The sequence below is a fragment of the Podospora pseudopauciseta genome, assembly GCF_035222475.1.
Source record: "Podospora pseudopauciseta strain CBS 411.78 chromosome 2 map unlocalized CBS411.78m_2, whole genome shotgun sequence".
NCBI lineage: Eukaryota > Fungi > Ascomycota > Sordariomycetes > Sordariales > Podosporaceae > Podospora > Podospora pseudopauciseta.
Window position 1 is genome coordinate 486,656 of NW_026946663.1, and position 13,095 is coordinate 499,750.

At 53.3% G+C, this 13,095-nt stretch overlaps 5 protein-coding genes across 5 annotated transcripts; 4 read left to right on the forward strand and 1 right to left on the reverse strand.

Annotated features, from left to right (window-relative positions):
* The first annotated feature begins 2,745 nt into the window (after positions 1-2,745).
* CHS3_3 (Chitin synthase, class 3) lies at positions 2,746-7,148 on the forward strand. Its single transcript, XM_062909140.1, is given in 5 exon segments — positions 2,746-3,642; positions 3,716-4,862; positions 4,924-6,314; positions 6,377-6,853; positions 6,869-7,148. The coding sequence occupies 4 exon segments, from the start codon at positions 3,562-3,564 to the stop codon at positions 6,512-6,514; spliced, it is 2,757 nt and encodes a 918-aa protein (XP_062767890.1). The 5' UTR covers positions 2,746-3,561; the 3' UTR covers positions 6,515-6,853; positions 6,869-7,148.
* Positions 7,149-7,306: 158 nt separating this feature from the next.
* Positions 7,307-8,768, forward strand: UBC12 (NEDD8-conjugating protein ubc12; the record flags this gene model as incomplete). The annotated part of the gene is made up of 3 exons (XM_062909141.1): positions 7,307-8,075; positions 8,152-8,257; positions 8,326-8,768. Exons 1-3 carry the CDS (start codon positions 8,055-8,057, stop codon positions 8,766-8,768), a joined length of 570 nt encoding a protein of 189 aa, XP_062767891.1. The 5' UTR covers positions 7,307-8,054.
* Positions 8,769-9,113: 345 nt separating this feature from the next.
* Positions 9,114-9,578, forward strand: QC763_0030270 (uncharacterized protein; the record flags this gene model as incomplete). Its single annotated transcript, XM_062905509.1, has 2 exons — positions 9,114-9,254; positions 9,513-9,578. 2 exons carry the CDS (start codon positions 9,114-9,116, stop codon positions 9,576-9,578), a joined length of 207 nt encoding a protein of 68 aa, XP_062767892.1.
* Positions 9,579-9,760: 182 nt separating this feature from the next.
* ILV5 (Bifunctional acetohydroxyacid reductoisomerase) lies at positions 9,761-12,175 on the forward strand (the record flags this gene model as incomplete). Its single annotated transcript, XM_062909142.1, has 4 exons — positions 9,761-9,997; positions 10,103-10,381; positions 10,447-11,516; positions 11,566-12,175. 3 exons carry the CDS (start codon positions 9,761-9,763, stop codon positions 11,140-11,142), a joined length of 1,212 nt encoding a protein of 403 aa, XP_062767893.1. The 3' UTR covers positions 11,143-11,516; positions 11,566-12,175.
* On the reverse strand, positions 11,705-13,094 carry QC763_201060 (uncharacterized protein). Its single transcript, XM_062909143.1, has 2 exons — positions 12,531-13,094; positions 11,705-12,475 (listed from the first exon to the last, which is right to left on the reverse strand). Exons 1-2 carry the CDS (start codon positions 12,847-12,849, stop codon positions 11,715-11,717), a joined length of 1,080 nt encoding a protein of 359 aa, XP_062767894.1. The 5' UTR covers positions 12,850-13,094; the 3' UTR covers positions 11,705-11,714.
* Position 13,095: the final 1 nt, after the last annotated feature.

Below are 13,095 nucleotides of genomic sequence, written 5' to 3' on the forward strand. Positions count from 1 at the left end.
AGACCCCAACTGTCATCTTTCGTATTTCATATCCCCCATAGTAACCCGCATGAAATTTTCAGAGATATAGTGCTTCCCATTCCCGTCTTCCTGCATAGTTCTACCGCTGCGGGTGAAAAAAACAGGGAAGGGAGCACTATATCGTCGGAAAGGGAACCGGGTGGGTGATGTTACGCTGCATTTACATTTCCCGAGTGGTCAGTTGGTCTGTACACGAAACCTGACGTATATCGTCGATGTGGATTTTAGGCTAAACACGAATCTGGGGAAATCTAGAAATCTAGATGTGCTGCTGGCTTGGAATGCAGTTGATATAAAGCTGACTGTCTGTTTCCCTGGCGGTGGCGAGCAAGGTGATGTCTTGTCTGATAGTGCGGATGCATGTCAGTCATCGTTGAGCGTCTTCGAGCCACAGCTCACCTCAACTCCAGGGTTGCAGAGAGACGCAATTTGAATTCCCGTCAAAGATTAGGTTTGACAGTGTCGAGTCCAAGTTCACGGACCTATCGTGACCGGAGCAATCCGAGAGTCAGGGCCAACCGGTAGCGTTGACGGCGCATATGTCGAGCGTTGGGTTGAGGTGACAGACATGGCGCAGCCGAATTTCAAATGTTCGGTGATCGACCGGACCTATAGGATAGACTGAGCCTTAGCAGCACCACTCGGATCATCACCTGTGCTGAGCACCGAAGCACTTTCTACCATCCGAAAGCTCCCCTGACGGCTCGGACCGTGAACTAATACGGTGCAATTGTAAGGCTTTTGAAGTCCAGACTGTGGCTTGAGAGACCTTTGGACCCTGAACCCTTCAGCGGGAATGGCTTAAGCCTTGCGAACCGCAGTCAGGCATCTATATGTATGATTGGGTTGGCTGACAGACCCAAACTGAACCTCACCACATGGAGAAGGATTTCCCTGTGAATGTTGGTAGAAGGATGACTGACAACGCAGCAATCATGTCCGGAGTTTGCAGTGCATGGCAGTGTTCTGTTGGTCGGTGAGCGCTTGCACAACAACATCATTCGACAGAGAGATTTTGTGCATCCGCCTCGGACTCGAAGGCGCTTATAAGATCTTGTGAGACGAGCCTCGACGAATGCAACCTCTGACAGAGCTGAAGCGAGAGAGATTGAAATAAAATGTCGAAACAAAATGACAATGGCCTTCGAGGCCATCATCGCAGTGAGAGATCCGACGGGATGTCACAATCCCACCGGCCGCTTCAGTGAGAACGGGAGATAGGGCCACCAGCGGCAGAGACCAGACCGGACGACACCAGATGAGTGGGCTGATGCCATTCCCACGGCCGCTGTGAGCCCGAGAGAGAAATCATCGTTCGCAAAGAATGCACAGCTCGTGTAATCATGGCGAGGGAACCCAGCGAATCTTTGTCGTCCAAAAACGTTTCTGAACGAGGCTGGGCGGGATCCGAGCAGCCGGCACCTCCATCTTGCGCTTGATGGGCAGCAGTAGCGCCAGCTCAGCCTCACTACGCAAGCACGCCACCACCCAACAACAACTGGATACGGAATGCGTGTTGCGTTAAAAAGTCTCCGTTTTATGACCGGCGGTTGGCATTCGACGATATTTCTTTGAGGGAATGATCTGGGCTCCGGTAGGGTTCCGCACATCTGAGACCCTCTTTGCCGGCGCAATTTTTTTCTTTACGGATCCCAAGTGTTCTATTTTTGGCCCCAAGTCGATTTCTTTTGTCCCCATCATGGAGATTCGTGATCCGTGTGAGATCGAAAAAAAAACCCCAAAGACAACCACAGGCATGTGGCAACCTCAGTTCGTGTTGGTGGATGCTAGATATCCTCCGTATGGTAGGCACATACAGAGGGCATGCTGCTTGCTCGTGAGAGAAAGTTTCCTATCTTGTGCAACGCGTGGCAAGCGGCGAGACGTGGGTTTCCGTGATGTCGTGCGAGAGAAAAGCAACAGCAAAAAAAGGAGAGGAGAGATTTCAACATTCCGTTTGTCCCTCTGTAATCCCAAATAAAGTTGGGCCCCAGCGGCCCCTTGATGTTGCAGCCGCGTCGATTGCCAAGAGAAACCGTTTGGAAGACTGAACCCTTTTTTTTTTTTTTTCCCTCAAACGTTCTGGACGAAAAAGCGGGAATTGATAGCTATCTGAAAGCTTGTCTCGGTCTATTATTTTGTCTAGATATACGTGTTTGCAACTGGGAATACTGTGTGCCAGTTGGTGCCAGCCTGAAGACGTTCCAGACTGACGAGTTCAGAAATGATGGGCGTTGTGGAGGGCATGATGGACGTCATGCATTCGCTGAGCGGGTGAGCTGTTTCAGGCCTCAAGGGATGAGTACCCATAGGAACAAAACAAGCTCGACACGCTCGATTCTTATCAAGGAACAAATGCTTTGATCGATCAACTGTATTGGATATCACGAATGCTCGATAAAATGACAATGAGGCCGTGATACCTCACAATGAACAGACCCCAGTGCTGAGGAAGAAACGAAGACCCTGAAAATGGAAGGCTAGGCCCATGCTGGCTGGTTTGGCGATCTGGAGTTAAACGGCACCAACGCACAGTACCCGCGGCTGCGGTCCAGACTGTGCGAAGAACGCTCCCAAAACTGGAGCACTCACTGCCCAGTCGCCGTGGAAACTCAAAATGATGAATGCAACTACCAAGTAGTTGCAGATGGGTATGTACACAGAAGCTGTCATGTTTCTAGGGTCTTCAATGGGCTCAAAGAAAAGAAGAAGGCGAACCTGCCTCGCAACAATGTTCCTTGGGCCATGAAACACTCCTGAGATGGCAAACGAGATGTGAGTGCCGGGACAAGGTGACAGCTGCTTGGCACTCAGGGGGCCGCCTGGCAGAAGAGAAAGACGGCGACGACAGCACTGACGTCGGTCTCTTCCAGCGTTCGTTCGTGTGGGCGGGCTGTGGGCGGTGGGCAACTGATGAACCTGGAACTGGAACGGGTCGAAAGCGAGCCAGTCACCAGTGAGCAGCTCGCAGTCGCAGCCATCCCTGGCTAGCAAAGAAGGCGGTGGAGTACCCTCGCCCATCCCTGTCGCTCAGCCACAGGCCCCCTTCACCAACTTCATAACAGGGCCGCCGTCTCCTGAGAGCTGTTGAATCAGGTTTTTGAGACCTCTCTCTTAACATTTGTATTTTTTTTCCCCGTTCTCTTTTCTCTTCTCTAGAGACGGGCGATTCCTAGAATATCACTGCTGTTGCTGCCACCAGCTGAGCAGCAAACAGCGAAAACATCATCTTGTCCTGTGCCACTCGGTCACCGGCGCTTCCCCTTCCTGCCGTGCCCTGGAATTGGGTATCAGAACGACTCGTAACGGCAGCTGACGTTTCGCACTGCAACTGCGCCAAGCTTCACCATCTCTTTTTCTTTGACCGACCTGACAACCAACACCCAAACAACCTCGACCTAACATTGCGATCCCCTACGAACAGTCCCCCTCGACGATCCAGCGACCTTTGAGAATCTTGCAAAATACCCAGAATATTCCAATCTTTCGAGTAGATCTTGATTTCAGCTATTTCTCGCAGAAGCGAGCCGCGACTCCATCATGGCGTACCACGGCGCTGGTGGCCGTGGAGACGGCTATGAAGACCACCCGTTGCAGAACCTCGGCGGTCCCCATGGACAGGTAAGCCACCAAACCATACTGTGGAGGATGGCAGGCGGGGTGCTTTGTTGCTAATATCTGAATGATCTGGCAGAACGACGATGAAGTCCAGGCCTCTCTCCTCAACGACAACCAGGCCTACGACAACAGTCGTTTGGGCGCCGGAACTCCTCCAGTTCGTCCAGTCTCGGCATACAGCTTGACCGAGTCGTACACACCCAATGCCGGCACTACGCGGGCTGGCATCGGTGTTCAGCCCACTCCCCCTCCCCACGGATACACCAACGAGTATGCCGGTGCCCCCCAGTACGGAGTGTCGGCCAATGGTGGATTCGGCGATCAACAATATGGAAACTCTGGGCACTCTGTCGCCGAGACCGATGATAGCTGGATTCAACGCCAAAATCCCAACGCTGCCCCAGCTGGTGGCCTGAAGCGCTATGCTACCAGAAAGGTCAAGCTCGTTCAGGGTTCCGTTCTGAGCATCGACTACCCAGTGCCCAGTGCCATCAGAAATGCTGTTCAGCCCAAGTACAGAGACGTCGAGGGCCAGAATGAGGAGTTTTTCAAGATGCGCTACACTGCGGCCACTTGCGATCCCAACGACTTCACTCTCAAGAATGGTTACGATTTGCGCCCTCGCATGTACAACCGGCACACCGAGCTTCTTATTGCCATTACCTACTACAACGAAGATAAGGTTCTCCTCTCGAGAACACTCCACGGCGTCATGCAGAATATCAGAGACATAGTGAACCTGAAGAAATCGTCGTTCTGGAACCGGGGTGGCCCTGCCTGGCAAAAGATTGTAGTCTGCTTGGTTTTCGATGGTATCGAGAAGGTCGACAAGAACGTTCTTGACGTGCTTGCCACTATCGGTGTATACCAGGATGGTGTGGTGAAGAAGGATGTTGACGGAAACAATACCGTTGCCCACATCTTCGAGTACACCACCCAGCTCTCCGTCACGCCAAACCAGCAGCTCATCCGGCCAACGGACGACAGCCCGGCTACCCTTCCACCAGTGCAGTTCATCTTCTGCTTGAAGCAACAAAACAGCAAAAAGATTAACTCGCATCGCTGGCTTTTCAACGCCTTTGGTCGCATCTTGAACCCAGAGGTGTGCATCTTGCTTGATGCTGGTACCAAGCCCAGTCCCAAGTCGTTGCTCGCTCTCTGGGAGGGCTTCTACAACGACAAGGATCTTGGCGGTGCCTGCGGTGAGATTCACGCAATGTTAGGTGGGTCTTATCAATTTTACGTATGCATTTCCCATGATGAATAGCTAACCATCGCTTGTAGGCAAGGGCGGAAAGAAGCTGCTCAACCCTCTGGTCGCTGTCCAGAACTTCGAGTACAAGATTTCCAACATTCTGGACAAGCCCCTCGAATCTGCGTTCGGTTACGTCAGTGTGCTGCCAGGTGCTTTCTCGGCCTACCGCTTCAGAGCCATCATGGGCCGACCTTTAGAACAGTACTTCCACGGTGATCACACCTTGTCCAAGCAGCTCGGCAAGAAGGGTATCGAGGGCATGAACATCTTCAAGAAGAACATGTTCTTGGCCGAAGATCGTATCTTGTGCTTCGAGCTGGTCGCCAAGGCTGGCCAAAAGTGGCATCTGAGCTACATCAAGGCGGCCAAGGGAGAGACGGATGTGCCTGAAGGTGCTCCCGAATTCATCTCGCAGCGTCGTCGCTGGCTGAACGGTTCCTTCGCTGCCAGTTTGTACTCGCTGATGCATTTCGGACGTATGTACAAGTCTGGCCACAACATTGTCCGCATGTTCTTCTTCCACATTCAGCTCATCTACAACGTCCTCAACGTCATCTTCACCTGGTTCTCGCTCTCTTCGTACTATCTCACGACCACCGTCATCATGGATCTCGTCGGGACTCCAGTGCCCGCATCTAACACATCGGCGCTCCACCACGCTTGGCCATTTGGCGATACCGTCACACCTATATTCAACGCGGTTTTACAGTATCTCTACCTGGCATTCGTCATTCTGCAGTTTATTCTGGCTCTGGGTAACAGGCCAAAGGGTTCCAAGTGGACGTACATCACGTCTTACGTGCTCTTTGCCATGATCCAGGCCTACATCATCATCCTCTCGGTTTATCTCGTCGTCCAGGCTTTCAAGATTCCGCTTGCGGACCAGATCAAACTGGACAATGCGTCTAACGCGATGGAGTCCTTGTTTGGTGGTACGGGGGCGGCTGGTGTCATTCTCGTGGCCCTGATTACCATTTACGGTCTTTACTTCTTGGCATCCTTCATGTACCTCGATCCCTGGCACATGTTCCACTCGTTCCCCTACTACATGCTGCTCATGTCGACCTACATCAACATTCTGATGGTGTATGCCTTCAACAACTGGCACGATGTGTCGTGGGGTACCAAGGGTTCAGACAAGAACGACGCGCTGCCGTCGGCCCAGGTCACCAAGGGCGAGAAGGACGAAGTGTTGGTTGAAGAGATTGAGAAGCCGCAGGAAGATATCGATCAGATGTTTGAGCAGACTGTCAGGAGAGCTCTTGCGCCGTACAAGGTGGAAGAGGCGCCCGAAACCAAGGAGCTGGAGGACTCTTACAAGTCTTTCAGAACGAGTCTGGTGGTGATGTGGCTATTTTCGAACTGTTTCTTGGCTGTGGTTATTACCAGCGAGAACTTTGACTCGTCTTTTGGCGCTGGGGTATGTTTACAGTCTTTTGTCCTGTTGATAATGAGATTCCAAAATGCTAACTTTTGTGACAGCGGAATGCCACCGCCAGAACCGCCTGGTTTTTCAAGTTCCTCCTGTTCGCTACTGCCGGTCTGTCCATCGTCCGTTTCATCGGTTTCTGTTGGTTCCTCGGCAGGACCGGTATCATGTGCTGCTTTGCCCGGCGTTGAAGCGTTTGTCTTTTTCGTGGTTTTTCTGCGAGCGCGGGCGCGGAGTACTTTCAGGGCGGTACCTGTACGGATATGGTCACATTTTCAGGCCCTTGTTCTGACTTTCACAACTTCCCTCCTTATCCTCTAACTATTCATCTCTGGAAAGATTGGTTTTGGCTCGGGGCAACTGGAGTGGGTGGGGGAAAGAGGGTAAGGAAAAAATAATTCACGTCATCAACTTTATGAAGCGCGGATATCATGGAGAAGAGAAAAATATGAAGGGCATTTTGTGTGTTTTAATTGTTGTAGCTCAAGGGGGGGTTGGGGCAAGGAAATGGGTTGATATAAATCTTGTATTTGTGGTTGTTGTTGTTGTTGTTGTTGTTGTTTTTCTGCAGTGCGTTGCGATTCTGAGAAAATTAAAAGAGCGGATATCATAACATGGAGAGTGAGCGGCATATTGGCGGTGGCGTTTGTTTTTCTGATGTTTTGGTTTTGTTTAATTGATGCCATCTCTCTTATTGCGTTGTGTTCTACTAGAGCATTGCTGAGCCTTGAGTGTGACTACGCAGAATATATAGCGGTCTTTATACCTACCTCTCTTACCAGGTTGCCTGGTTTGATGATTGTGATGACTCCATCATTGCTAGAACAAGTTGAGAAGAAATGGGGGAAAACATAACCCAGTTGACGATGTATCCTTTCTCACCGAGGCTGTCGATGCCTACAGATACGTCATACCATGGCTACGGCTCCGGAGTTGCGAGTACCGGACGTTGACGTTGAATATCAGCTCCGATATGCCTTCAGCTCCGATTCTGTCCCTTCAGGGATCGACAGTTGATGACTCCGCCTCTCAGCTCACCAGGTTCCTCTTCACCGATGTTCGGTGATGGGCAGCTGTGACTGACCGAAAGCGCTCTCCGAGGTGTGAGTGAGGTGGGACCCCACATTGGGACCAGCCCCACATTGTTAACGGAGGTCGGTCGGGGAGCCTAAAGAGTGCCCAAAGAAAAGGAGCGGTTGTGGGCGTCTTTCAGGTTAATCTGATGGGAGGGAGAAGATAGAGCTAGGCAGCAGGGGTATAGCTAAGCAATTAACTGTTGGGAGCAAAATGTTGCTGCCTCCCTCCCTCGTAGTAGTTTGAGGAGAGGATAGGAAGAAAAGAACCCCCACCTTTTTCTTCCATCCTGATTACGAAGGCGGTAAGGTTGGGGCAAGGCGGTGGGTGATCCGTGTGCCTGGGACCTTGGGTTTCTGCCCCTCCATTTGCCAACGGAGCAAGGTAGGTTCCTGGCCAACCTGAAACCTATTACCCGTAGAAAGTAACAAAAAGTTGTCTTAAAACTTATTTACCTACCTGAAATTGCTTTTCTACCTGCGCGGCCTGCTGCTGCCGGAGTTTATTCAATCTGCGTAAAAGTGATAACGGAAACTAAGCCGACTGTTAACGCGAAGGACGGACACGAAGCACGCGACCTACGCCCGTTCCCCCCCCCCACCTTTCCGAACCGAGGCCAGAGACAGTTAGAGAGAGAGGGCAAGAAGAGTAGTCAAGATGTTGAAGATATGGTCGATGGTATGTCGCATGCATGGGCTGGGGGGAGAAAGTGGGGAAGGGTTCGATGCTGATGATGGTGTGAAACCTCGAACAGAAAAAGGAGCAGCAAAAGGCTGAGAACTCCGATGGTGCTGCCGCTGGTGCTGCTGGAGGGCCAAAGAAGAAGAAAGTTACTGCGGCGCAATTGCGTGTGCAGAAGGGTATGTGTTTCTCTTCCTCGACCACGACCAGCAAAATATACTGACCTCTTGTCTGTTGTGTTCTCCAGACCTCAGCGAACTCTCCCTCGGCACAACGATGCGAACCGACTTCCCCGACCCGGACAACATCCTCTCGTTTATTCTGTATATCGAGCCCGACGAGGGCATGTACAAGGGCGGCCGGTTCTCCTTCACGTTCAACATCACGCCCAACTTTCCGCATGAGCCCCCCAAGGTGCAGTGCCGGGAGAAGATTTACCACCCCAACATTGACCTGGAGGGGAAGGTGTGCTTGAATATTCTGAGGGAGGACTGGAAGCCGGTGCTGAACTTGAATGCGGTGATTGTGGGGTTGCAGTTTTTGTTTTTGGAGCCGAACGCGAGCGACCCGTTGAATAAGGAGGCGGCGGAGGATTTGAGGAGTAATAGGGAGGGGTTCAAGAGAAATGTGAGGAGCGCGATGATGGGGGGGAGTGTGAAGGGGGAGGGGTTTGATAGGGTTGCTATTTGAGGGGTGGACCGACCTCGTGAGGGAGAAGAGCAGGGGAATACATGACACAGTGGGGGAGCAGAAGTAAGAGAGCAGAAGTAGGGGAGGAGAAGGAGGATATACCTACTACCTGGCCTGGGGAAGCGAAATTACAGCACGCTGGTGAGAAGGGAAGCGGGTTAGATGATTATATGTCTACAGACTGGTGGAATGTTGCTTTGGTTTTAGTGTTCTGTGGGTTTGTTTTCTTGAGAACGTGTACATCGCCGTCGGCTTCTACATATCCATGGCATGGGCATGATGTTAGATACACGTGATGTTGCTTTCTTCATGGGAATCACAATCCGATACGGGAGGTGAGCGCCGATGGCATTCCGGTCCCAATTTAGAGTCACCGAATATCCCCACAGCGCCAAGTCTGGACAGGAACCACGCTCTCGGCTCCCGGCTCTGTCGCTAAGCGGAGGCCGGCCGGTCCAGGAGAGCCCGGAGCTGGTACGGAGTCGGGTGAGTCAATCAACGGCGGCCACATCGGACAAGTCTGGGTCGACAGCGCGCTGAGTGCTGGCACGGCCGTTGTCACTCTCACCTTGGAGATGCCACGAAGTGCTGCCTCCAAGCAAATGCCCCGCACCCGCCCGCACTCGCACTGGCAAGCTAACTGAGCCTGGATCCAAGCTTGAGAAGCGGTGGACCCTCTGGCCTGTCCCTGCCGCCCCGGATTCACCCTGGCCAATCATATCGGGGCCATAACCCACCCTCAAGCACGCCAGTCCCCCCGAAGTCGGTCTGGACGGCCGCTGGCAGGGCAGCAGGGAGACCGAAAAATAAAAAACTCTGACTCGCAGCTCCGGTGACTGTGTGTTTGCCAGGTGGACGTTTCGACGGTGAACCTCCTACATAACCAACAGCTCTCCCCTCTCTCTCCCCAAGCTTCGGAACTTGGAACCTTCTTTTTTTCCAAACCCAATCCCCACTCCCCTCCTCAACCACCAGACCAGACCAGAGTCAACATGTCTGCCGCCAGAAACCTCCAAAAGGCCCTGCGCCCTCTGGCTCGCCAGGTGGCCTCCCCCGCCGTCCAGAGACGCACCTTCGTTGCCGCCGCTGGTGCTGTCCGCGCTGCTGCCGTCTCCCGCGCCGCTGCCCCCGTTGCTAAGCAGCAGACCCGCGGTGTCAAGACCATCGACTTTGCCGGTCACAAGGAGGATGTCTACGAGCGTGCTGACTGGCCCGTTGAGAAGCTCCAGGTATGTTTTAATCCGACTCTTTTCGACCAATTGGGACTCAACTGGGTCCTGATTGGCCCTTTTTGGAGAGGCATTTATAGCTAACTTGAGTGACCACTCCCACAGGACTACTTCAAGAACGACACTCTCGCTCTCATCGGCTACGGCTCCCAGGGTCACGGCCAGGGTCTCAACCTCCGTGACAACGGCATCAACGTCATCATTGGTGTCCGCAAGGATGGCAAGTCGTGGAAGGATGCCATTCAGGACGGCTGGGTTCCCGGCAAGAACCTCTTCGAGGTCGACGAGGCCATCTCCAAGGGTACCATCATCATGAACCTGCTCTCGGATGCCGCTCAGTCCGAGACCTGGCCTCACATCAAGCCCCAGATCACCAAGGGCAAGGTAAGCTCATCCCTGTTTTGTGGGCTCCGTGGAGAACAACGTCATGCTGACATAGCTGCCCTTAGACCCTCTACTTCTCCCACGGTTTCTCCCCCGTGTTCAAGGATCTCACCAAGGTCGAGGTCCCCACTGATGTCGACGTCATCCTCTGCGCCCCCAAGGGTTCCGGCCGCACCGTCCGCTCCCTTTTCAAGGAGGGCCGTGGCATCAACTCCTCCTTCGCCGTCTACCAGGATGTGACCGGCAAGGCCAAGGAGAAGGCCATCGCCATGGGTGTTGCCATTGGCTCCGGCTACCTCTACGAGACCACCTTCGAGAAGGAGGTCTACTCTGACCTCTACGGTGAGCGCGGCTGCCTCATGGGTGGTATCCACGGCATGTTCCTTGCCCAGTACGAGGTTCTCCGTGAGCGCGGCCACTCCCCCAGCGAGGCTTTCAACGAGACCGTCGAGGAGGCTACCCAGTCCCTCTACCCCCTCATTGGTGCCTACGGCATGGACTGGATGTTCGACGCCTGCTCCACCACCGCCCGCCGCGGTGCCATTGACTGGACTCCTAAGTTCAAGGACGCCCTCAAGCCCGTCTTCAACAACCTCTACGACTCGGTCAAGGACGGCTCCGAGACCAAGCGCTCCCTCGAGTACAACTCCCAGCCCGACTACCGTGAGAAGTACGAGAAGGAGCTCGAGGAGATCCGCAACCTCGAGATCTGGCGCGCCGGCAAGGCCGTCCGTGCCCTCCGCCCGGAGAACACCAAGTAAGGTGTTTGAAGGAGTGTTGTGGCGTTGATGGTGGTGGTGCTGGTTGATTGGTTTCTGGTCCGGGAAAACAAAAACAGTTTATGATACTCTGGTCATGGGATTGGGAGCAGAAAAAAAGGTTCACGGAAAATGGACTTGTGTGCCCAAACACTAGGGGATACGGGATATACCTCGGGCAAATGGGGATCAAAAAGCCTTGATTCGTTTTGCGGCCATTGCGATGTTTTTTCATTTTTCTCAAGTTTTTCTTTCAGTTAATGGGTGGTTCTTGTACATATATACCTGATGAATGCATTTCGGAGTTGACATGGAGAGAACTTTTGTTTCAAGGTTTATGTGTGCTTTATGTGAGGTGATGTGGTTGGATGTGTAGGGTAAGTAATCTTGTTTTCTATTGGTTGGTCGTGGCTAACATGGAGATAGATCCACCTCGGAACGTCGATTGGATATGGAGCGTTGTCAAGTTAAGCAGCAATCAAGTCGACTTGGTGAAGTAAATCATTATGGGAATTTGGTGGTGTTCACAGCATTGGTTTCTATCTTTCGGTTTCAGACTCCTCTAGTCTCAACATTCACTGGTCCTTGAACAGCTCCCCCAGCGCAGCCAAACTCACATTTCCACCACTAAACACCACCCCCAGATCCCACCCCTCCTCTCCCCCTTCCTGCTCAACCATTTTCCTAAAATCCTCGTTATACAGCGCAACTGCTAAGCCGACCACAGCAGAGGGCTCAACCACCACCTTGAGGCGCTCATACACCAGCCTCATGGCCGCCCTGATCTGGTCCTCGGTGACGGAGTACATCCCGTCGACCAACCTCCTTTCATAAATGATACTCCAGGGTATCTTGCCCACCGGCGTCCTCAGCCCATCACCAATGGTCAGCGACTTGACGGCCTCGACTCTCTTACCAGAGTAATACCCCCTCTTGCCGTCGTCTGCCCCCTCAAAGGAGGGCTCAGCACCAAAGACTTTCGTCTTGCTCTCGGAGCAGGCGAGGGCGGTGCCGGAGAGGAGACCGCCGCCCCCGCAGGGGGTGATGATTGCGTTTAGGGGGGTGGGGACTTGGGATAGGAGCTCGAGGGCGGCGGTTCCCTGGCCGGCGATGATGTGAGGGTGGTCGTAGGGGGGGATGAGGGCTGCGCCGGTGGAGGAGATAATTTTCTGGGCGGCGGCTTCGCGCTCTGGGGCTGTGGGGCCGGAGAAGGTGATTTGGGCGGAGTAGGAGAGGGTGGCGGCTATTTTGGAGGGGGTGGAGATTGTGGGCATGACGATGTAGGCTGGGATGGAGGAGGTTTTGGCGGCTAGAGAGAGGGCTTGGGCGTGGTTGCCTGGGGGGGGGGGTTAGGTAAGTGATGGGGTGAGGGAGGGGGGTAGTGTAAATACCTGATGAGTGAGTTACCACACCGCGGGAGGGGTCAAAGTCGGGGGATTGCTTCAGGCGTTCGATGGCGTGGAAAGCACCGCGGGCCTTGAAGGCGCCGATGCGTTGGAAGTTTTCGCATTTGAAATGGATGCGGAGGATGGGGTTGGAGGGGGTTTGGCCGGACCACTCTGTGTTGGAGAGGGATTCGGGGGTTTGGGGGGTGGAGGCGAGGGTATTGATGTAGGTTGAGGTGAGGACGGGGGTCTGGTGGATGAAGGGTTTGATGAGTTTGTGAGCTTCTTGGACGGAGGCCAAAGTGAGGGTTTCGGGGGAAGACATTGTGATGGTGTGTTCGAGCCCGGGCCGGGAGTGGATCGGGGTTCGGATCCGGATCGCAAGGTAGTTTTGGTGTAAAGTGTAAGTTGACAGCACACACGGACTGGTGATTAGCAAGTTTTATGTGCAATGAGTTTGGTATGGCAGTGAGACGTTCAAATTGAGTTTTAAAGGTAAAGAATCCTAGCCCAGGATAGCTCCACCTGTCTTAGCCCTGCTGTTGACATTTGACATTCTCGCCTTCCTAAT

Coding starts and splice junctions, on each gene's coding strand:
- CHS3_3 (XM_062909140.1), top strand. CDS start 3,562: ATGGCGTACCACGGCGCTGGTGGCCGTGGAGACGGCTATGAAGACCAC. Junction 4,863..4,923: donor TGAGATTCACGCAATGTTAG/GTGGGTCTTATC, acceptor CATCGCTTGTAG/GCAAGGGCGGAAAGAAGCTG. Junction 6,315..6,376: donor ACTCGTCTTTTGGCGCTGGG/GTATGTTTACAG, acceptor CTTTTGTGACAG/CGGAATGCCACCGCCAGAAC.
- QC763_201060 (XM_062909143.1), bottom strand. CDS start 12,849: ATGTCTTCCCCCGAAACCCTCACTTTGGCCTCCGTCCAAGAAGCTCAC. Junction 12,476..12,530: donor TGTGGTAACTCACTCATCAG/GTATTTACACTA, acceptor CCCCCCCCCCAG/GCAACCACGCCCAAGCCCTC.